The following is a 23,209-nucleotide window of genomic DNA, read 5'->3' on the forward strand; positions in this document are numbered from 1 at the left end:
GTGTGTGTGTGTGTGTGTGTGTGTGTGTGTGTTTAATGCCTTTAATTAATTGCATTTCACATAATGAAAACAAGGACGCCTACCAGCCATTGATGACAAGCCACAGACTCAATTTTTGAAAAAGGAGAGCACTATCCGTAATGAAAAGTCAGTACAATAATATCCCTACAGCAACTGACAGCGTTGTTGTCAATGAAAAGTAACCTCACTTTCCACTGCCATCACTAAAATGAATATGGGGACTCAATGTTTCCTTTGATGTTTGTATAGTCAGCTATAATCCTAAAATGTATCACTGATCGATATTTTTGCATGCACCAGAGATGCCAAGACCTAATTGTAACCTACCTCTTTTTATACAAGTGCAAACACGTGGGGTGTAAATCACACGTAAGTCCAAAAGGCCTTCTCTTGAGAGCAATTGCATTTATTTATGTTGGTGATTCACACAGAATGGATAAATATATATCTGCATATAATTCATGATGCATATTCTCAGAGAAAAAACTCCAAACACACTGAGTTTACAAAGCCAAGTGAGATCCAAATTCCAAAGCAACAATACGCCCCCAAAGAGGTCACAGAAAGTGAGAGCATCAACACCACATGCTTCTTACGTTATGTGTCATTATAAATCTTGTTGGCATGTATTGCCGGCCACGGAAGAAGGGACTTCCTCCCCCATGAAAGGCCAGCTGTTTGGCAGGTGGTTCCTATGGGTGAACAGAACTTTAACCAGAGGGTCTCAGTGCTGACAGATGAGGAGATTAACACAAGAGCAGTCAGGTGGTAATCCCGCAGGACATTTGGAGATGCTAGAGTTAACATACTTAAGAACCAGCAGGCCGAACTGGATAAATTCATCTCAAGGCCATTGCTTGCCAGCGTGGACTACAAAGATCCTTCTCTGTCATACGTGAGACTTCTCAAGTTCAGATGAGCTGTCAGCAGCTGTCTTGAAACAGACACCTCAGCAGGAGACCCTAACCTTTTCTAAAACAGGCAATAGGAGACTTGGAGGACATTAAGAATTGGAGCATGACATAGCAGACCTACGCCTAAAGTCTGTCAGTGTGACGGAATTAGTGACCAAAATGAATAACATTCTCTAGAGAGCATTAGGTGAGATCACATTGGCTTTTTCACCAATGTACAACTATGAGGCCTGAGTTGTGGGCAGGTTGAGGCATAGGTGGAGATTTTTCTAGGCAATGGATGCTCTCTTGCCCCAATGAATGTGACAGGCAGCTAAAGGGTAGTCATCCACTGTGACATCATTGGCTAGAGGACCATGTGACCCCGTATGCAGCATTCGGGGGAAACGACCTCAAGCTAAAGGCGTCTAATCAACCAGCAAGATGTGGTGTACCTGCAGGCTGTCCAACTGCATGGAAAACGCTGCAGAAATGGAAGTTATTCTTGGAGTGTAGACCGAAAATACGTTTATCATGTTCCTAAGCCTGAGCACACATTCATCAGACTTCTAGACTTATGGTTTGGAGTGAAAAAGCTATTTGCTTAAAATGTAAAAAATAAAAACATATTTATCACATTTATCTTACAGCTTGTGTTTAACTACATGACTATCATGCACTGAGTGGCCAAAACATGATTTGGGAAAAAAAGTTCTTAGTTTGTGTTAATTTATTTATATTTCCAATAGGAATGGCAATGTGAAATTACCAGCGATCTAATCTAAAAAATAGTTACTAAATAGTAGAAAAATGATTGAAATTGAAACAAAAAGAAAACTGAACTGGAGCAGGAAAGAAATTCTGCTGCTGATAGTTAACGCATATCAGAGAGATCATATGATAAGGAGAATTAGACAAGTGCAGACAATGAAGAATACATGCAAACTAAACAAATGCCTGCTTTATTGGTGTAGTATATACCGCTAATAAAAGGTGAAAGAGACACAATATAACATGCTAACACGTTTAAATCAATAAAGGCTTAAACTGCTGAATTATACATATTGCTTTAGGTAACAAAACTATTAATCAATGATATTTTGTACAATCTCAGAAGATCGCCCATCTCTGCACTGCAGACATTGAGGCTCTACTGTAAACCAGCTTAAGAGTTTTCATTTCAATAAGATTAAATAAAGTCACTGAAGTGACTCATACATGCAGTATGCCTGAATTATATTTCCAAGATAATTACCAAAATCCTTTTTGTGCATGTTGGACTCAATCTTCTAGTGTAAATACTGCACCATCAAAGTGCAAAGCATGATGTATGATTGTAGCGCTGCTGAAGCACAAATAGAACCACAGTGTCTTTAAAAGCGTAGGTGAACCCAAGAGTGGTGCTGCTTCTTTAACGCAGAAGCAAGGCCACATCTTTATCGCTCTGTGACATCCTGGCAGATATTGTCTCGCTACCTTATCTAAACTCAGATATTGATGGCAATTTCCTCTGCCACCTTTTCATTTGCTGCTGCTTTAAGCTAAATGGATTCACGGTCCTCTGTGTACATCTTTGAAGGACAATATCACATTTCAGCAAGACAGTTTCAGAACATTGGCTCTGGTTCTATTCTTTTCTTTAAAACATAGCCTACATAAAAAAGGAGACAGAGCAGCATGTTGAGAATTATCTAACTCTTAAGTCTTTTTTGGTAAACCTTGATACAGTACTTACCCCGCAAGTAGGCCTACACAGTAGGCCACGAAATACAGTTTAAGTAACGTCTCCTTTCCTCTAAAACATAATTGTTATTCCCTTGTTTCGTAGTACCTTAATTTAAATGCCAGTAAGGAATCATTAAGTATTTTATATTGGCTGAAGATTATGAGAATATTACACTGTAAATGAATCTGAATTACACAGAAGATGTTGGGGAAACAACATTGTATGACCAATCCCAGACAGAGTGGTTAACAAACCGGGTGTGAGAGGAGAAAACTGAATTTAATCATTAAAATTCTTTTCAGAATTAGACTACCAAAAACTCCCAGACTGAGTATGTATTGTGATACAGAAAATGAGTTTTATTCTCATGTTAATGTCTCAACATACAAATCACATTCTTTTTAATAAAAGAAAAGTTCAATCAGTACCTGGCATCTTTCTAAAAATAAAACCATTTCACGTTGTATCCCTCTCTCTCTCTCTCTCTCTCTCTCTCTAAAACATATGCCATCTACTCAGAAAAATAGTAACATTACAGTTTGCCTCTGCTTACTCATTTAGCCCGATAGTCAAACTTGTGGACCATTTTTTCTTTGAAAACTGTGCAAGAATAGATCCCTTTTTAATAATTCAAATAAGAAGTGATCTTTTTTTTAAGAAAAAAAAGGCCATCAATGAAATGTTAGGAACTGATGTAATAAGTAAAAACATGAATTAGTTACAGTAGAAATGATAGTACCTATTTGTAGTCTACTGCAAACCTAGGAACAGTTACATGTTTAAGGTTAACAGATAAACAAGTGCAAAACTGAAATAAAAGGATAAAGTTGCCTTAGTGGATTTTGGCACAATAAGATACAGGATATGGTTTTGAGGAAGAGCAGAATATCTTTGTCAATATGTCTTGCCTCCTGAATAAAAAATACAATTAAATAACAATGAAAATTCACTTACATTTAAACAGATCAGAGGAAAATCCTTTATGATTTTACCCTGCAAATGTTGCTTCATAGTGTATCTTTTAATGAGTACATTGATAAGTGACTGACAACCAACCACATAAAAAAAATAAAATAAACATGCTAATACCTGCTAAGACATGACTTGATTGCCAGACATTCCTAGGCCTATGACCTAGTAAAAATACATGTAATATATATTTATATATTTGTTTCTTTTTTCAGATGTATCTGCATACTGTATATGTTATACTCTATATTGTTGTTAAATATATGTTAAAGAGATAGAATGATAGTTACACAGTGGTCTGTCTAGCCCTGGAGTGCATTCTGAGGAGGTAACCCGTTGGCCGCCATTTTGGCCTACCCTCAAAACCTCACCATTGTCATGCGCTCTACACGGTACTGGTCTCAAATCAGCCTCTAACTCATTTAGTCCATGAAGGGTGAAATGATGCATATGATCTTGGAAGAGAAACTTTCCAAAAAAATCCTCCTTAATGTTCTGGCTACGTGACCAGAGGCTGATTTGAGATCAGGCATCTTCTCCGAAGGCACTTCCATAAACTGTCCACACACCCAGCTACTATAGAAACACAATGCATAGAGCAAACATCGATGTGTTTTGAGTTTTCATGGGCGTCACTGCTGGCAGTCAGGTTCAGTAGGACCACAGCTACATACTTCAAGAGGTTTGATGCTTTTGGACTTCTGTGATGAAACACCACAAGGAATGTGACGGCTAAGTCTGGCATTCCCTTTCTAGAGCATCGTATCCATACTAGCAAACAACCATTATCATTAAAACTGAACAACAGGCTCAGTGTTTTTCACGCTCTCTTACACACTCACCCACAAACACAGTTAGTTGTCAGTCGTTGTCAAATGGGTGCATAATTGTAGGGAAACAACAAATGTCATCATGAGGGAGAGTCAGGGGGTGGCTGAACTTCATTAGTGTTGAGGTTTGTGTACACAGTGGGCGGGGGGACGCATTCGAGCAAATATTGAACACCAATAGTCAGACTTGTCTTTTGACTGTAAACGGACGCTTACAATGCAGCATTACACATACACCACCAGGAACCCTTAGGGAAGACTGACTGAACTTTGAACGCCGAGATCCAGTGCTACTAACCTGCTCCGGAGCACATCAGAAATAACAAAATCTTAATAATTTACATGACTAGCTTACCGTAGTGCACCTATTGGTATAGTGTGAAAGGGTTAGTTAGTGTTTGGGGAATGGAGATGAAAGCCGCAGCTTGCTGTAGTGGCAGCCGGTCTCCTCTAGGGGCAGCCAAGTGGAGTCCACAGGACTTTACTTTGTTCTTGATCAACTATAGTCATGATCTGAGTGCAAATGTAAGGAAGGGTGCCACCTTGGACAATACCTGAAAATAGAGGGAACATTTATCACGGTGCAAAGAAAGTACTGAGTGACAAATAGTGGGCATATTATCTGTAGTCTATGTTGTTTTTAGATGTTTCAATTGCAGACAAACCTGTGAAGAATTTGCTGTACTCTTGCTCTATCTTCTGTGCACTTTCAAATTGCTCCTTGGAATGTTTTTGAGAGACTTTATCCCGCAGATAAACCGGATCTTTCTGCTCCCTGTGACAAAAAAAAGGTGAAACACATGAGGTATAAATCTAACACCAGTGACCACTTATCTTCCCTACATTTTGATTGTGTCTAATTAAGCTTTCCATCATTCAGAGCATCCAATACTGATAAAAGTGTGTGCTCAAATTTAGAATTCACCTGTTACTTATTTTGCCAGTGAGGGTCTTGGGAGAGAAATCTTTTCTGAAAATCAGTCACAAATTAGGCAAACTATGTTTACTACTGGGACTTCTTTAAATGTGACAATAATGTCTGATAAATCCTGATAAAAATAGTTATTGCATATAACAAATACAAAGTAAAGAGGGGATACAGCACTTGCAATGAGAGGCCTTATTTTGAAAAAGAAAGAACAGCCATGTTTCACCAGCTGTTCGGGATTATGCAAGAGTTTGTGTGCTTTGACAGACCCGCCAAAGAGTTCATGGTAGGATGTATACACAAAGACATACAGGCACACACGGAATGTCACTGTACCAGGACAGTGTACGTGGTTCTAAGAAATGCTACTTACTTGATCTGCTTTGCGTTTTTGTAGCGGACAAAGACGACGATTGGATAAATGTGAATGCTGTGGAGCCTTTCGATGGCGTGCGGGGCAATGTCAAGCAAACAGTGACAGCCCTGTATCCAAGCAAAAGAACAAGAAAACAGAGAACACTAATTTGACACAGTGTTTCAAAAGGCTCGACAATTGACACTTGCTGTTACAAGTAAAAATCTTGCTTTTCATTCATCACTATCTAAGAAGGCGCTGCAATAGTGATAGCTTATCTTAAGTAAAGATTTAAAGACAAATTCAAGCCACTTTATCTTTCCTGATAAAAATCTGATAAGAAAGAAAAGCACCTGCTAATACCTTATCTGTTATTTCCTTTATAGAAGCAACAGTGGTCACGTCAAAATGGCCACTCCTGCGCTTGTAGTCGATGAAGAGGCAGTCTTTCACGCCCCGCTCGATGGCTTGCTGGGATGCCTTCATCACCTCTGCAGACGTGACAAAAAGAGGGAAAGAGTAAAGAAAGAAACAAAAAATAAGAACTCTAAAGTCTTATTTAAGATGCAAAAATATCCAATGGCTGTTAAGATTGTAGATGCACAATTTATGCCCATAATTTGTAAGACTGCCAACCATCTGGAACAGGTGCTCTCACCCAGTAAACATCTGCAGAACTTCCCAGGAGACTCTTTGACCAGCATCTCCTTGACAGCATCAGTGAGTGGCCCAAGGATAAGTACCGGTCGGGGAGAGGTGCACTCCACCTTCTGGACCCGCTGGTATGCCAAGCTCACACAGTCTGACACAAAGAACACGCAATCAACGTCAATCAAATATCCTTTTCAACAAATTGCACGGTGCCAGTTTGATGCTTCCTGCTATTTCTATCCAAAACATCTCAACGTTTCTTCTCACCATCAAGGAAGGGGAGGGAGTCTGTGCTGATGGCGTCCAGAGCCACCATCTCTTTGCTGTCTTTGGAGCTGCTGCGTTTGTGTTTCTGTTTTCTCCTGAAGAAGGATCTGCGGGCCGCTGCAGAGAGAGTCTTACTGGAGTCTTCCTTCATTTCTGTCACACTGTGTCTGCGGTAAAACTCCTGGTCCATCCTAACAAACAAACACACACACATTTTAAGTTTCATGGACAGTTAAGCCTAGTGAGATTTTAAAAACATTTTATAGATGTCAGGAGACAATGTGTTGCCCTAAGGTTAGAGCAAATGTTAGACTTGACGTTCTGACAGTCAAGGTTGGTTGGAAAAAACTAAATCTCTTTAAGCTTAATTGACTGTTTGCCAACATCAATGAGACACACGATAAGAGGACAACAGGATCTTGCAGTGATTGCAAAAGGACAGTCCAACACACATGGCAGAGAAGTGACATCATTTCTACACTATAGCAGTGTTGCACAAATCGTTGTCACAGCTGTTCCTAACTGTCCTCTAGCTCAAAAAATGTATGTGTGTGTACATTGGCATTGCGTTCCCAACCCACATGTACTTGCTGGGGATCTGCCCCCTCTGGATCTGCTGTGCATTCTCATCTAGCTGCCAGGCCATCCACGTCCCGAAGCTGCCCTTTGGTAAAGACTCATCCACGTACAGGATGTCATCTTTCTTAAAACTGAGGTCCCCCTCAGCCTCCCCCACCCGGTCGTAAAGTGCTCTGGTAAGAGGGAGAGACAAATGTAGATGAGTTATGAAAAGTACGGCAGAATGAGGGAGTGGAGCAGCATAAAGTTAATGAAGTGAGAGAGTGGTTGAGGTATTAGACAAGAAAGTTGTAAAGAGAACACGATCAGGCATAGAGATAGAAGGAGGGTAAAAAAAGTGTAGAGAATGTTTATCAATTGACAGTATAGGTTTTGCTTGCCTCTTGTTGCCCCTTGAGTCTTTCCACAGCAGCATATCTGTGACTGCCAGGCAGGTTGAGTGTATTTACTGCGGATGACACAAGCCCACTTGCCTATATGCCAAGTGACTGTGGCAGCTGTGGCAACACGCCCCAACAGACTCCCAACAATAAAATATGACTAGCTTCATTTTCCACTCATATCCAGTGTATTTCTAATGCCCTGAAAAACACTGGGCACTTAAATGGATGAGGTGTTGAGTCTGTTGCATAGTGAGTAGAGATATTTAAATGTGTGGGTTGATTAGCAGAGTTGTAATCACACTGTGGATCCGGGACATAATTGGTTAGATGAAAAAGATTCCAGGTTGTCCAAGGGTCGCTCCAGTGGTGGTTCTATACATAGCAGCATGGACAGTGTATAGTAGTGCGATCCTTTTACAGTGCAGTTACTCAAATGCCCAACAATAAGCAATGTGTATATATGCATGTACCTAATATAAAAGCCATCTCCTGGAACATCTTTGAGTCTGCTGAAGTCATCTGGCAGATGCTGCACCTTGAATGTGACCGTCTCGGCAGGCTTCAGCATCTCCACGTACACCTCTTCTGCGGTCTTATTCTTCATATTCACAGAGTTGTACTGAAAGACAAGAGGAAATGAAAATGAGAACTTCTCTTTACATCATGAAAAACAAAAACAAACTCAGGAGCAGCTGAGGAATATGGTCAAGTAGTAAACAGCTACATTTCCTCCAAACTTACAGCTGTATTAATTTGTTTCAATATTGATTTGTGCCATGTATGGGGGGAAGAAAAAAAACAAGATGGGAGATTGGTGAACAGACTGATTCTGTGCAAGCTGATGACAAAGCTGCATGGCAATTCAGACAGCAGGCTCTTTATGACAGAGAACTAAGTGGGAGTATGCCACGAATTGTCTGTTAGGAGTTTGCAGTGATTGCCTATGTGAAGTGATAGAGGACACAGACAGGGAGAAGATCAATGAGGAACAATGACGGGCAGGAAAATAATAAATCCAGCTTCTTCTGGCAGCACTTCAAGTCACAAAAGCACACAAAGCTTACACCTACAAGTTTTTACTATCTCACAATAATCCACATCTTTTCCATTTGTGAAATGTATTCAAACTCCCACTTAAGATCTCACTCTAGTTACATATCTGACTGAATAAAAATACTTCATGTACTCAAGTTCAGTACAGGCCAAAAGTTTGCTTACACCTTCTCATTCAATGAGTTTCCTTTATTTTCAAGACTATTTACATTGTAGATTCTCACTGAAGGCATCAAAACTATAAATGAACACATTAGGAATTAGGTACTTCACAAAAAAAGTGTGAAACTCTTAAATAGGTTTTATATTTTAGATTCCTCAAAGTAGCCTCCCTTTGCATTTTTGATAGCGCTGCAAACCCTTGGTGTTCTCTTAATGAGCTTCATGAGGTAGTCACCTGAAATGGTTTTCACTTCACAGATGTGCCTTGTCAGGGTTAATTAGGGGAATTTCTTGCCTTATTAATGGAGTTGGGCTACAACAAAACTGGCTCACATGAGGACCGCCCCAGGAAAGGAAGACCAAGAGTCACTTCTGCTGCTGAGGATAAGTTCATCCGAGTCACCAGCCTCAGAAATTGCAAGTTAACAGCAGCTCAGATTAGAGACCAGATGAATACCATACAGAGTTGTAGCAGCAGACACATTTCTAGAACTACTGTTTAGAGGAGACTGCGTGAATCAGGCCTTCATGGTCAAATAGCAGCTAGGAAACCACTGCTAAGGACAGGCAACAAGCAGAAGAGATTTGTTTGGGCCAAGAAACACAAGGAATGGACATTAGACCAGTGGAAATCTGTGCTTTGGTCTGATGAGCCCAAATTTGAGATCTTTGGTTCCAATTGCCGTGTCTTTTTGCAACGCAGAAAAGGTGACCGGAGGGATTCTGCATGCCTGGTTCCAACAGTGAAGCATGGAGGAGGCGGTGTGATGGTGTGGGGGTGCTTTGCTGGTGACACTGTTAGAGATTTATTCCAAATTGAAGGCGTACTGAACCAGCATGGCTACCATAGCATCCCGTAGCGACATGAGACATCCCATCAGGTTTGCGTTTAGTTGGACCGTCATTTCTTTTTCAACAGGACAATGACCCCAAACACACTTTCAGGCTGTGTAAGGGCTATTGGACCAAGAAGGAGAGTGATGGAGTGCTGCGCCTCCACAGTCACTGCACCTGAGCCCAATCAAGATGGTTTGGGGGGAACTGGACCGCGGAGGGAAGACAAAAGGGCCAACAAGTGAAAAGCATCTCTAGGAACTCCTTCAAGACTGAAACCATTTCAGGTGACTACCTCTTGATGCCCATCAAGAGAATGCCAAGAATGTGCAAGGCAGCAATCAGAGCAAAGGGCGGCTACTTTAAAGAAACTAGAATACAAGACATGTTTTCTGTTATTTCACACTTTTTTTGTTAAGTACATAATTCCATGGGGGTTCATTCATAGTTTTGATGCCTTCAGTGAGAATCTACAATGTCAATAGTCATGAAATTAAAGGAAACTTATTGAATGAGAGGGTGTAACCAAACGTTTGGCCTGTACTGTGTATGTTTATATGACAATCAAAAAGCCCCATGAATCATAATATTTTACACAGTATATTGGTCAGTTCCTCAGGCATTTGTGCATTTCTAATGTATGTGTGTTTGAATAAAAGACAAGAGTCCACACCTCCAGAATGATGTCCCCAGGAAGCAGCCCGTCAGGGCCTCTGGCAGGACTGTCTTCATCCAGGCTCTCTATGTAAACGCCCCGTAGGTTCCCGCCGCAGAGTGTCACTCCCACCTCCACCCCTGGCCTGCGCACCGTCACAAGTCTCGGCTCATCCACCTTCTTGCTGCCCTCAGACGGCATTCTACAGGACAACAAGTGGTCAGTAAGAGAACTGACGAGTCTAATGGTGTAACATGGAGCAAGCATTTCTCTCACACCTAGCTTATTATTATGGTGGGGTTGTTTTTTCCTTTTATTATTGTTTGTGTTGAGGTTTACCTGATGAAATTGTTGGGACTGGTAGTGGGTGTGGTCTGTTTGGAGGATGGAGTGAGCGTGCCCTCGTCCTGTTCGCTGAGTGTATCGATGTTGGAGTGATTGTCGGGGGTGGCAGCTCCACTCCCCTGGGGAGTTGAGTGAGTACTGACTGGCTCCAAGCGAGAGCTGCACCGGTTGAGAAAAAAAATAAAGAGAAAGGGGAATTAAAAACAGCATCTTCATTACATACTTTTTCCGCCAGAGAGCAACTTTATCTTTCCGCTGTAAAATGTGGACATAATAATGCCTACATATTTTTGTCACAAGAAAAACATTACACATTAAAATTTCTTTAAAAATGTATTTATTTCTCAGTTCTCAGTTTATGTTGTGTGTCTGAATCAAAAGAAAAAATCGCAGTCAATATTGCGATCACTATTACAATTGTGTGTACTGTGAATATATAAAGATAAACAGCAATAGCTATATACATCTTTATGCTAGGCACATAGATGAACAACTGCTGTTTCAGTTTTGTTAATTTAGCTAAGAAAGTGTGAATGCAATGAAAATGTGGCATCTACCATCTCTCTGCTAAAAAAACAACCTATAAATGCATTTGAAGAGCACCTGGCCATATAAAACAATATAAAAATGTCATTCTTAAACTGAAACACTTACTGGAACTGATTTAGGAATCAGATGAGCAGCAAACCTGGGGCTAACCCCACACTGAACATTTACTGACATTTCTGCAAGAAATATCATGTTACCTGGAGCGAGAGTGGATGCCCAGCTGGTACATGTGTGGGTTGTACTGGGCCATAATGGTGATGGTGTCACACTGCTGGCCGATGATGAGTCGAGCTTGCTGCTCCGTAGCGTTCCGCAGGTTGATGCCGTTATACTAATGAAGGAAGAACAGTGATTAGTGAGGGTTTCAGGAGTTGTGGATTTACTCAAAAAACAGATATTAACACAGTATGTGCCCAGTCTATTAAGACGAGTCCTGTATTGTTCTGCTCCTTGACAGGCATCTGACAATGCATTCTTTATTGGTGCTGCTTGAAGCCGCAAACTTTCCAACATACAGTAGGTTGGTTGTACCTCCAGTAATTGGTCTCCGTACTCCAGTCCTGCCTGGTGGGCGATGCTACCTCCCGTAACTTTAGAAACAAAGATCCCTCCATTCTCCCCACCGACGATGGAAATGCCCAGAGGCTCCGCGCCTTTGTGCACAATTACATTGCGGGGTTCCTCCAAGTATGGCCTGGTGGGGAAGAGGTTTTTGTATAAATGAATAGCATCCTAGAAAAGCAGTTACAGTGTACCACGCAGGAGCAAGTTGAAAGGGGTCAAGGTGATGTCACAGTTGGATTGACCAACTTATATACAGCTCTGGAGAGATGCTTGCTACCTAGGCTTTTGCTCTTCAAAATCAAATCTGGTCCAAATTATAAACACTATCAAGAAAAAGACTGATTTGAGTTCAAAGAATGTTTGAGCCTGAGTTTTCATTTGCCTCCAGGCCTTTAAATTGATCTCTCCAGTGCCACTTTACACCTGGCTTACATAACAACATGAAGAGGTTTAGAGTACAGAGACACTGTGTGCAACATCATAAAAGCACAGGCAAGTGAAATCCCTTTGAATTGAGGAGATTTGCATGAACTGTGCGTCTTCATAACATGTTGGCATTGAACATGGCACACAATTCCCTGAAGGCAGATAAGAGGAATGGATTTGCAGCCAAGGACAGAGGTCAACAGAGTTGTGGTGTACAAACAAGACCATGACCCAGAAGCTCGAGGCTCAGTAATAGTATATTTGCACAACATACATACTGTGAACTGAAAGGTGATTTGGCTTAAGGCCAAAATACAAACATGCATGTTGACCATGTCGTCATCATGGGGCATGGACGCGGCATGCAATATCTGAGACTCAAGTGAGATTTCTGACATGGAGAGAGACAAGTGCAGAGATATAAACAGAACACTGAACCTTTGAAGTTTAGCAAGTATAGCTAACCAGGTCTATTTCTTTGGTTTCCTAAGGCACTGATATTGTGGCATGCAAAGTATTATCAATCTGAAAACTAAACAGCGTTTTGTGGAGGGTGAAAGACATCTCAATTTCTCCTGCTTTTGCATTCCATATAGTGCATGTATACTGCACGAGAAAGTTCTGCTACTCTATATAATCTACCCAACTACACTGAAGCATGTGAACGACGTGAGCTTGGGGGAAGGGTTGTTTGTAGCACTTTGAGGAAGAACGAACCTGAGGCTCCTGAGAGAGGAGAACCTCGGCCTTGCAGCCAGAGGAATCCTTAGAAAAGATCGGTTACGATAAAGAGATCTGGAGGCGGAAAGGTTGCAGAAAGGCAGGAGGAAGATAAAGAGCAGAATGGAGGACAAATATCATACAGAGACAGTAACAGTGTCATAGTCAGAGGTGTCAGCAATACAAAATGGGACAGAAAGGGTGGAAAAAAGAAAATCCAATTCCAACACCGCAGCAGATCACTGCTCCTTTTTTGGAAACAACAAGAAGCTACCACAAAAGCATTAAGAGTTTTAATAGGATTCAATCCTCATTTCAATAAAAGACTGCACAGATCTGACCAGGATAGACTGGTTGCCTGGTGACACCTTTTGATATAGCCGAAGAGGATCCCTAAGGCCAGACGCAGGCTATATCACACCCGCCTTTGAAGTGATCTCTATAATCATATTTTCCATTATTCACCCAACATCTACATCATTTGCAGAGCCATTTTATCAGTAAACAATGGCCGCAACTAGACATGTATAACAATCAAGTAATAAATATTCCGTACAGGTTGTCTGTGATAGGCAACTTTTAATTTTACAATGTACATTTTTCAGTCAGCAGCGTTCAACTGGGCAGTTTATTTATCTGTGAACACTCATTTTTGACGTACCTGTCTTTCCTGCGCTCCCCTATTGGCAAAGGGCTGACTGAGATCCGAGGTAAAGTGGAAATGGAGCCTTGTGATTGGCTGCTGGCAAACGAGGAAGTCTCCAGATTGAGTGGCGATTGCGGAGGTGTGATGAGACTGGGACTGCTACACTCAGAGTGTGAGAGGGAGCCTGGATTTAGGGGAGGAGGAGCACAAAGGTACATCTCACATGAAGATACACATCTGGAATACACACTGAAATCGGATTACAATTACAACTTTGTGACAATAAACAGTTCATCTCACTTGTCCCACATCCACAAATAACCTGTTGACACATTTACAAGGTTATTGCTACCTGAGCTGCCTGTCAGCAGTTAGTAGCTTTTGGTATCTATATCTGTATAATGAAGCTAAGTTTGATAAAAGAAGCTTGGAACACATCGTTTTCACAGCAGTGCAAAAGAAATGGTTTAAAACCCATCATCGGAGGGGGTTTAGGTTATCAGATCCTAAATTGCATGGACCACTCAAAAATTCACATTAAGAAGAGAAGAAGAAAAAAATCATAATTTGGAGATAACCAAAGGCGAGACAAACTGCTCACAGCAGTTCAGGTCAATTCAGATGTTAACAATTTCCATTTCTGAGGATGACATTCAAAGTTTTTTCTGTCAGTGTTGTAAAATCTAAATTTAAAAATAGATAAGACTTGAACTTTAAACTCAGCGACACTGACAACGTTAAATCCGGCCTGAAGTAAAATAAAGAAAATATAGCTAGAACTAATTGATGTTGATGTGCATTATGATCCAAGGGGCTTTTATGTGTTTTAATACTTATGTGTTGAGTGTGAAATGTTTTTTATTTTTATTTTTTATTGAGTGCATTACCTCTGTCTGACCCCAGCATGGAACGGGGGTAGCGGGGAGTGGAAGGGATTTTGATCCTCTCTGTGCGGTACTGGACATTATTGGAGGAAGCTGGTAGAGGGATGAGATAATACAGGAATGAATGTTGTGACATAATACCCAAAAAGAGAAAGGGCACCGAGCCTGTGACCTTTATGTGTGTGTGTGTGCGTGCATGAGTGTCAGACTGACCGAGTCGTGCACTGGAGGGCAGTGAGTTTGTACCGTGTGAAGCTCTGCTGCTACGTGACGATGAGGATTCAGAGTAGTCACTTGTGCGCTTCTGCTGGCTCAGGTCCAGGCTCAGTCGACCCTGGTGTTGTGGGCTACAGAAACAAAAAAATACAATGCTTATACAATTATTTGAACATGCAAGGTATTTTACAGTTCAGAGTTAAATTAACCCTAACCCATGGCCTAACCCAATTTTAGTTATGTGATCTTGACTTTAGGAAACTGAGAAATATTAGTAATCATAAAAGACCCCATCAGAAACACTTAACCGTCAATAAAAAATGTAAACCTCCATTTAAAAAAAAAAAAAACGTGTGTCAAGGAAACGGCGATAGTGAAAAGGAGGTAACCTGGTGTGGGTGTGCTGGTGACATATCTGGGAGGCGACAGATGGACAGTTGCTGGTATGAACGCGGTGACTGCGCACGGTGTATACTGGATTCCTCATCACGGCTGTCACAGCAGGGCAAGGAGCCAGACCCCGGTGGACTGAATCTGACAGAGGACATATACGCCACCATGTTAGGGGTGGGGGGGGGGGGGGCTATGGTTATAGTGAGAGCATGCAAGCATATTTATGAAACCATTTGAAAGAAACTTACTAGGAGGTAGTGTGCCATTGTAGACTGTGGGGACAAAGCCGACGCTGTGCCGATGGGAGCGGCTGGGGGAGGAACGCAGCATGTCCCGGGGCTCTGGTGAATGCTCATCGTTAGAGTAGCTCTGTGATTGATGACAGAAACAAACGGTTACCATTTTCCCTGCAGGGTAACAAAACACCATTATGTCTTTGAAGAAATCCTCTACCCTTCGCTAGAGACAAGTACCATAGGAGAAAAATGACAGCACAAATATCCCATAACAGTAAAATGAACATTTATCCCCACTACGTTCCCCTGTGTTCTTCAGGGCCTAAAGAGGTAGCCACCCAGGTATAGCTGTCTCAGCCCTGGACAATGACTCTGCTCCTAGGTTGGGTAACTGTACTAGTACAGAAGCATCAATCACTCCGACACGCTGGCTAAGACCCAGAGACATAATTGTGATGGGGGGGTAAATAATATTACAAAATGGATGATTTGGCCCACTGGGATAATTTGAAATGTTGGTCATTTTAGATTCAAACACTTCTTAAATGCATCATGTTCTCATTTCTTTATTAGAGACTCTTCTAAACAAACCTTGCCTTGAATTGGTGCAGGGATCATGCAAAGAAAACTTTCAGAATCAAATGCAGCACATAAACATTCAAATCCAATTTGTACGCCTTAAAAGGACTTACTTGGAAGGAGGGAAGAGTGATAGTCTGTGGGGTCATCCTACGTCGAAGGGCGGGGGCAGATTTGGGGCGCGGCCTCTTCACCTCTGGCTCCTCCCCTCTGGTTCGGCCAATGTCCTCATCGCATGATTTCCTCGAGGTCAGAACCTGGCCGTCCAGGAAATAGTGGTTTCCATTTCTGTCCCTTTCTCGCTCGCCTCTCTCTCCCGGCGCCATGGAGATGGCAGCCTCTCCCTTGCCATCTGAGGTGATCGTGCAGTCAGAGGCAGAGCTGCTTTGATGTTTGTGTTTGAACTTGAAGGAGTCACTGCGAGTGGGTGGGGTTGGAGGGGTCGGGGTGGGAGTGGATGAGGAGGAGAGGGATTCTGTCTTCGAAGGCTGTGGGGAGTGGGAAGCTGCAGCAGCGGCCATTGCTGCAATCTGATTGGCTGCCATGTACTCCATCTTAGAGGAAGGTGTTTCGGGGCGTTTGAAAGTGTCTGGGTCAAAGATGGACTTCCTCTGCTTGGGCGATTTGTAGATGGAGAGCTGGGCTGCTGCTGCGACTGGACTGGTGTTATCTAGTGCGACGGACATACCTCCCACCATCATCTTGGGCCATGTGCCCCCACTGTGCTTCTTCTCCAGGGTTGTCTCCATTGTGATGCAGTCTGAGGCAGAGACAGGGTCAAAGGGCAAGGAGGAAGGCGCCTTTGTGTAGGGACAGCACTCTTGGAAAGCACTGGGGCCGTAGCGGCCAGTGCCCAAGTCAGAGGGCGGCCGAAGGCCAGTAGCATGGAGGGACCCTGTGGAGAACGGCTTGCTGACGTTGCTGTACACCTCATCAGATTCTCCTCTGACCTTCCGCCTCTCCCCAGAGATGCTACTTGTGCTGGTGGTTCCAACATCAGGGCAGAATATGTCAGTCTGTGTTGAGCTGTTGTGTTTCAGGTTGCGGCTGTTCCGGGAATGAATTTCAGACAAGTGAATGCGCCCATTGGACTTCTCTGAAGACTCACGCAGACTCTCAAAGATGTTCTGGCCTGACGTGCTGTGAGGGAAGAACTGTGGGGAGGACAGATGAAGCAATGATGCGATAACACTGGCAAATGAATTGGCAATGCATCAGATAATCCAGTTCTCACAAACCACACAATTGAAGATGTAAAACTGCTATGTAGGGTATAAAAAGTAGAAAGAAGGTCTCAAATGTTAGCATAGGTGAAGTAGAAAAGGAGCTCAGAAAGAGAGAGGGCCCACCTTCATCAAAGAGAGGCTAAGAGAATCCCTGCAGCTCCTCAAAAGAGCCTCACACTCTGTCACAGATTTGTTATCCAAAGCAATGCCATTTATCTGGGGAGTAGAGAAAGACATTGGAATCAAAGACAGGTCCTTCAACACGAAAGCAATTCTCGTTTTTCTTTTTGATATTCAGCTGAGGTGTGTGTGTGTGTGTGTGTGTGTGTGTGTGTGTGTGTGTGTGTGTGTGTGTGTGTGTGTCTTATGACAGTATTATCAAATAGATGCACATCTACAAACACATACAGGCGCCATGTCTTGTGAACATTAGATGCTTGAGATATGTCTCACTGCTGCAGTAAGGAAACCACAAGAAATCTAGGTCGGCACATTTCAGTCTGACAATCTCTCACACTCGCATTTCCATCACAATGGGCTCGACTTGAAGAGTCAGAGATATCAAGATTTATCATGAAATAAGTTTAGGAAAGAACTTTCTGCTTTAACCATGAACAAACGGACATGTCTGAGGTCACTTCTGAGCCATGCAGTTCAGCTACGGACATTCAATTGCATCCTATGCATATTTCATTGAAGATTCAGCACTTTGGATTCTTTTTCGGAAAACGCAATTAAGTATTTAATAAGTTATATATAACCCGTTAAACTAATGTGATTAATATTTAAAAGGACATGATCAAATATGATACGCTTCCAGGATTACGATCTCTTAACGCATCATCTGTACTTAACATTGCTAATTGTGCTTGCAGCTGAGCTATCATCTGGCATATCACTTCCCTGGCTACATGGAAGAGACTGTTCTGCTGATAAATGGCGAGATATCTAAGGACTCTGGGATTCGGGGGAAATGCACAAGTTTCACGCTTAAGTGTAACATAAACTTTTCCAAGATAAGAGATGGAGATGCATAGCTCTATTCCTTCCACATGTCTTTTCTCTTTCTTTCTCTATGTGAGTATATTGAAGCTGTGTGCTTAAAGACAGCCTCACCTAGCCCTCTAGAGCTGCAAGCTTTTGAGGACTGAATCAAAGCAAGAGGCTTTTCTCCTATTTCACGACCAAATCCCACTTTATCTAGGTTTGGAGTGTGGATACTGGAATAGAACAAGGCCTGGATTAGAAAGCCAAAGGATCCTGTGTGAGCTATTAGTGTGGTAGATGTTGAGGGAGGTAGAATAAAAAAATGATTTCTAAGAAGATAAGACAAGACTCACAGCGATCAGTCTATCTCCAACCGTGAGAGAGCCTTCCCTGGCTGCTGGACTGCCCTGGACCAGGGCAGTGACAAACACGCCGCTCTCCAGACCAATACCACTGTCTGAGAGATAGAAGGGAAAATGGAAAGGCGTGAAATAACACTGAAGCATTAACAGCTACAAGGCTATAGTAATGAGACAAGACAAAGCAAGCCAAGTCATTTAGCACTCTATATACCTTGGTGTCCCACGAGGTTGATGTGGACAGGCGTGAGGAACCTTCCTCCCAGAGACTTCCTTCTTCTTACTACCATGTTGATCAATCCGCCACCATTAAGGAAGGCCTTCACCACCTGCTTCCTGTCCTTATTGGTCAGGTCCATGTCATTAATCTTCAACAACCAATCATTCACTCTGGAGACACAAGAGGATGAACAATGAGGGATTTAACGGTTAGTCAAAAAAAGAACACGTTGGCTTCTTGAAGCAGCTCATACCTTAACCTTCCATCTGCGATACTTCCTTTGTCCACTCTTGTAACAAATATACCACAATCTCCTGGTAAATACGGATCATTTACCCCCTCAGCGATATCAAACCCAAGTGCCTTTAAATCCATGTCGTCCTGTAAGGGCAATAATATTAATGTTAGTAAATTCTTTAATTTTGACAAACCTATGGCAATATCATTATGTTCTGGAGCTCTACCTGCTCTCAGAAGACTAGTGTATCACCAAATCACTCTCATGTGTAATAGCTGAGCACTGATCTTACCCTGTCTTTCTCAAACTCCACAACCTCTGTCTCCCACTCCAGGGAGTCTGTGTCGATGGCTGAGTCGTGAGAGCTGTGGGCCATTAGCTGACAGAACCGGGCCTCCTTCTCCAGCTGGCTCTCCATCTTCTCTCTTTACAGAGGAAAAAAATAACACACAGAATCAAAGGTCATTCACTTGAGGATGGATGGTCAGAGACAACGGAGAGATCACACGCAGCCAGTCTTAATACTGTAAAATATTTTTCTAACTAAAAGCACAATGTTTTACTCTTTGGAATTAAATGACAAGGTGGACCACTCTGGATGCAGTCCAAAATAATCCATTAAGTATAAAATTAAGAATAAATTATGTCGAAAACAACACATGTTTTGACCTTCTTTCTATTTGGAATTGGGCTCAAACTTCGTGTATCTTTCCAAAGGTATTTCTTGTGTCCTCTCCCACACTTTCTGTTTTGTGGTTTATGGAATGAAAGTTATCTTTACTAATAAGAAAACTAAAATAAACTAAAAAAAAAGAAAACCAATTCCCAGCTGTCAGTAAGATATATGGTGTCCTACTGAGGCATGCCTTAGAGGTAGGTGTGAAATTTAAACCTCAGTATTACATTGTTCTTTACAGGAGGATAGAGGAAGAAAGTCTCAAAGTCACAGCATACTGCAAGCTACATCAATGCTTTGACTGACAAATGGCTGTCATATTCACTTTAGCCAACAGAGGGAGCTTTTACATACAGTACAATATAAATCCATATGCAGGGCAATAGGGCCACTGAGAAACCAAATGTGTATGTGTGTCCAAAACACTAACTCTTCTCGGGATTACACTTTAATCTGGGCATGTGCAAATGGCGCTAGACAAACAACTGAGCTCCATGATATCACAGTTCACGCCCTGCCACACACTGAGTACAACAGCTACACAATTTGGCAGAGTAAAGGCAATATTGTTCTGTGCTCGCTCAAATGCAGGAGGATTTTCCTTGGATTGCTTATGTGAGTGTTTTGTATCATTTTTTTTTCCCGACAATTCAGAACCATGGTGAAAACTCACTTCAGTTCTTTGAGCTCTCGCAACGCGTCATTCTTCTGTTTCCTCATATCGTCAAGATTACGCAGGGCATCGGCCAGATCGCTGACTGCCCGGTCCCTCTCCCGGCGTAGGTTATCACACAGAGTCCTGGGAAAGAAGAGGCAAAAGTAAGAATAAAGGGCAAAGTGTATAAGGAGCAGCAGTAATTAGCTAGTAATGCTCTACGACACTGTATGTGCCATCCCAACTCTGTCTTTAACAAACCCATACACAGACTGACCTTATGCTCTCCCTCTCTGCCACTATTTTGTCCCTCTCTTGAAAGGCCCAGTCCCGTCGACATTTGGCCACCTCCGCCTCCTGCGTGGCCTCCTTAAGTTCCTGGGACATGGCTTCATACTGTTTCCTCAGCATCTCAATCTCCTTATTGGCTCGTTCCATGTCAAGGGTGGCCGAGTCTTGTTTCTAAGAACATTGAGTATACATGAATAATATTATTCGTAAGAAGAGCGTGCTACATGCTGCATTTTCATATGTAACAACATTGTAGAGTTTACAGTGTCTGGTGTGAAAAAAGTAACGGTGGCCTGTGCAGATGTGTGACTTTCAAACAAGCCACAGCTCATCTTGAAGGTCTCAAAGGAATAAGTACATGTGACCAGATTGTTAAGAGGGACATCTAGTGGGCAGACAGAGGTGTGACATCAATCCACTTTAGGGTCAATCCACTGACATACTGTAATCCACCAACTGACAGCTCACTGGATGCACTAAGCTCTTTATCCTGTGTCTAACCTTTGACTTTATGCTCTCAAATCTAAGGTGCCGTTTGTTACCTGTCTGGCCTGATAGTACTCTCGGAGCAGCTGATCCCTTTGAATGATGGCCTCCGTCCTCTCTTTGCGGGCCACGTCCCTCTCCTCCCGTACCATCTCGATGTCCTTGCAGGCCTGACTCAGCTCCTTCTGAGCCTCGGCCTTGTCCTTCACCTCATGGCAGTACTTCTCCAGCAGCTCGTTCCTCTCGCAGATGGCCCTGTCACGGTCCACCAGTGACGAGTTTAACTCCTGTGGGGAAAAAGGGGGCAAAACACAATGAGGGCATCTCATCACTGTGAGTCATTAATGTGATGTGAAAAAAATGACGTGGCCAATGGGCCAATGCAGAGTGAGTAGTTATGAATCTCTTTGGTCTGTCAACCATTGTTTATTTATATATAAATTTATTCTTCAAAAAGGAGGCGGTGGAGCTGAATTATTTTTGTCATAGGAGAGAACAGCCTTTGATCTACTGACTGAAAAGTAGATGCCTGGCTCAAGTCACCAACAGACACACTAAAAACCTGACAAGTTGCATTCAATTTTTACAGGAGTTTTTATATATATATATACATATATATACACACACAGAGAGAGAGAGAGAGAGAGAGAGAGAGAGAGAGAGAGAGAGAGAGAGAGAGAGAGAGAGAGAGAGAGAGAGAGAGAGAGAGAGAGAGAGAGAGAGAGAGAGAGAGATTGTTTTATAAGAACAGTTGTTGATGTTTTTGGGAGCAATACTCTTTGTGTTCAGCCTCCATGCTGGCCAGACACCTCTCTGGATATTAGGACTGCATCAGATAGAACTGATATTGTTCAGTTGTGTATATTTGATACATTCTTGAGTCTTATACCTGCCGGAGTGCCTCCAACTCTTCACTGGCAACCACTCTTTCTGAAGAGGTGTTTTTCAGTCGGGCCTCGGCTGCCTCCAGCTCTGTCTGCAGCTTGTCCAGCTCCTTGATCACCTGGTCCCTCTCACTCATGATGAGACGATACTCGTTAAACACAGAGTCCCTCTCCTCCTTGTACTTCTCGCAGTCCTTGGTCGACTTCAGTTGCAAGTTCTTGTAGCGCGTCACCTCTGACTGCAGGCGCTCCATCTCTCTCTGCAACTCCTTGTTCTGAGCGGAGGACTTGTTCAGCTCCTGCTGTACTGAATCAAACCTGGGAGGGTGGAGGAAGATGGTGAGTGTTTCAGTGAAAACATTTTTTATGAGATGCTTCAATAAAATGATGTGCTGGCTGCAGCTTGAGTGTAGATCATACAGAGCTTGATCCTACATGTGTGTACATGTGCTGGGTCTCACAGCCTCTGCTAGACTGACATAATCCACAATATTTACAACATCAATATAAAGTTATTTTCCCTGGGATATGACAGTAATCGGTTTGATCTCATGTGTTCTTGTTCTCTGTATGTGTGCAGGTGATAAATGCATTCACCTCCTTATCGAGGTGGAGTACTGCTGCTGGTAGTGTATGGCTGAGTCTCGCTGTTTGAGCAGCGCGTCCATCTGCTTCTGCAGCCTTCGGTTCTCCTCCTCGGCCTGCTCAAGGCGACTCAAGTCTGTATTGTGGTTAGCCACCTTCTCACTGTAGCGCTTGCTCAGGGCATCATACTCCTTCTTCACACCCTCCAGCTTGTCCATAGCTGTGTCATACAGTTTGTTTAACACCTCTGATGAGCCCTTCTCTCTCATTACCTGGTAAGGACAACACAAGTCATATATGTCATTATAAAACTACTTAGTGTTCAAAATGTCGATGCCACCAAATGAAATGAAACTAAGCCTGAGCCTGTGTTTGCTGTGCCCCACCTTAGCAGCAGATGGCATCAATGTGTAGGCAGGATTCTATTTTTACAGCAAATCCTGTGCAAGCTTAAACACAGACTTTTTTAAAGTGCAAGTTCATTTTTTTTAAACTGAATTATCGCATGCAAGTAGACCAAATGACTAGCCTGCAATTAACTGTTTTATGTGTAGTGAGTCTGTCCTTCAGAATGGATTACTAATTCTCTGTGAGGCTGTATGTCTCATTACTGCAGATCTTGCTGATATAGTCCTCCGAAATCCTGACAGAGTTGCTGAGACCCGAGGGCTGTATTGACCTCGTCCGCACGGCACACGCTGCGTATACACTGATCTTGTAGCTACATGGGTTTGGTCA

At 42.5% G+C, this 23,209-nt stretch overlaps 1 protein-coding gene across 8 annotated transcripts in view; it reads right to left on the minus strand.

Annotated features, from left to right (window-relative positions):
* Nucleotides 1–2,898: 2,898 nt before the first annotated feature.
* The window catches only part of dlg5a (discs, large homolog 5a (Drosophila)), a 35,275-nt gene continuing 14,964 nt past the window's right edge, over nucleotides 2,899–23,209 (minus strand). For 2 of the 8 annotated variants that reach the window (XM_034898490.1, XM_034898493.1), the window contains 30 exons: nucleotides 22,484–22,743; nucleotides 21,892–22,204; nucleotides 21,059–21,289; nucleotides 20,503–20,687; nucleotides 20,244–20,369; nucleotides 19,187–19,319; nucleotides 18,910–19,037; nucleotides 18,651–18,826; nucleotides 18,431–18,534; nucleotides 17,214–17,306; nucleotides 15,978–17,018; nucleotides 15,298–15,418; nucleotides 15,046–15,190; nucleotides 14,654–14,787; nucleotides 14,444–14,533; nucleotides 13,572–13,740; nucleotides 12,908–12,985; nucleotides 11,732–11,894; nucleotides 11,398–11,531; nucleotides 10,646–10,810; nucleotides 10,325–10,508; nucleotides 8,073–8,221; nucleotides 7,222–7,392; nucleotides 6,641–6,831; nucleotides 6,381–6,524; nucleotides 6,086–6,213; nucleotides 5,741–5,850; nucleotides 5,365–5,409; nucleotides 5,105–5,214; nucleotides 2,899–4,993 (listed from right to left, as the gene is read on the minus strand). In XM_034898490.1, the coding sequence (XP_034754381.1) occupies nucleotides 4,890–4,993; nucleotides 5,105–5,214; nucleotides 5,365–5,409; nucleotides 5,741–5,850; nucleotides 6,086–6,213; nucleotides 6,381–6,524; nucleotides 6,641–6,831; nucleotides 7,222–7,392; nucleotides 8,073–8,221; nucleotides 10,325–10,508; nucleotides 10,646–10,810; nucleotides 11,398–11,531; nucleotides 11,732–11,894; nucleotides 12,908–12,985; nucleotides 13,572–13,740; nucleotides 14,444–14,533; nucleotides 14,654–14,787; nucleotides 15,046–15,190; nucleotides 15,298–15,418; nucleotides 15,978–17,018; nucleotides 17,214–17,306; nucleotides 18,431–18,534; nucleotides 18,651–18,826; nucleotides 18,910–19,037; nucleotides 19,187–19,319; nucleotides 20,244–20,369; nucleotides 20,503–20,687; nucleotides 21,059–21,289; nucleotides 21,892–22,204; nucleotides 22,484–22,743 (5,325 nt within the window). In that variant the 3' untranslated portion in view covers nucleotides 2,899–4,889. Of the gene's footprint in view, nucleotides 4,994–5,104; nucleotides 5,215–5,364; nucleotides 5,410–5,740; nucleotides 5,851–6,085; nucleotides 6,214–6,380; nucleotides 6,525–6,640; nucleotides 6,832–7,221; nucleotides 7,393–8,072; nucleotides 8,222–10,324; nucleotides 10,509–10,645; nucleotides 10,811–11,397; nucleotides 11,532–11,731; nucleotides 11,895–12,907; nucleotides 12,986–13,571; nucleotides 13,741–14,443; nucleotides 14,534–14,653; nucleotides 14,788–15,045; nucleotides 15,191–15,297; nucleotides 15,419–15,977; nucleotides 17,019–17,213; nucleotides 17,307–18,430; nucleotides 18,535–18,650; nucleotides 18,827–18,909; nucleotides 19,038–19,186; nucleotides 19,320–20,243; nucleotides 20,370–20,502; nucleotides 20,688–21,058; nucleotides 21,290–21,891; nucleotides 22,205–22,483; nucleotides 22,744–23,209 lie in introns of those variants that run through there. The other 6 variants (XM_034898497.1, XM_034898495.1, XM_034898491.1 and 3 more) reach the window with 5 other exon arrangements.

Source organism: Etheostoma cragini, chromosome 17 (genome assembly GCF_013103735.1).
Source record: "Etheostoma cragini isolate CJK2018 chromosome 17, CSU_Ecrag_1.0, whole genome shotgun sequence".
NCBI lineage: Eukaryota > Metazoa > Chordata > Actinopteri > Perciformes > Percidae > Etheostoma > Etheostoma cragini.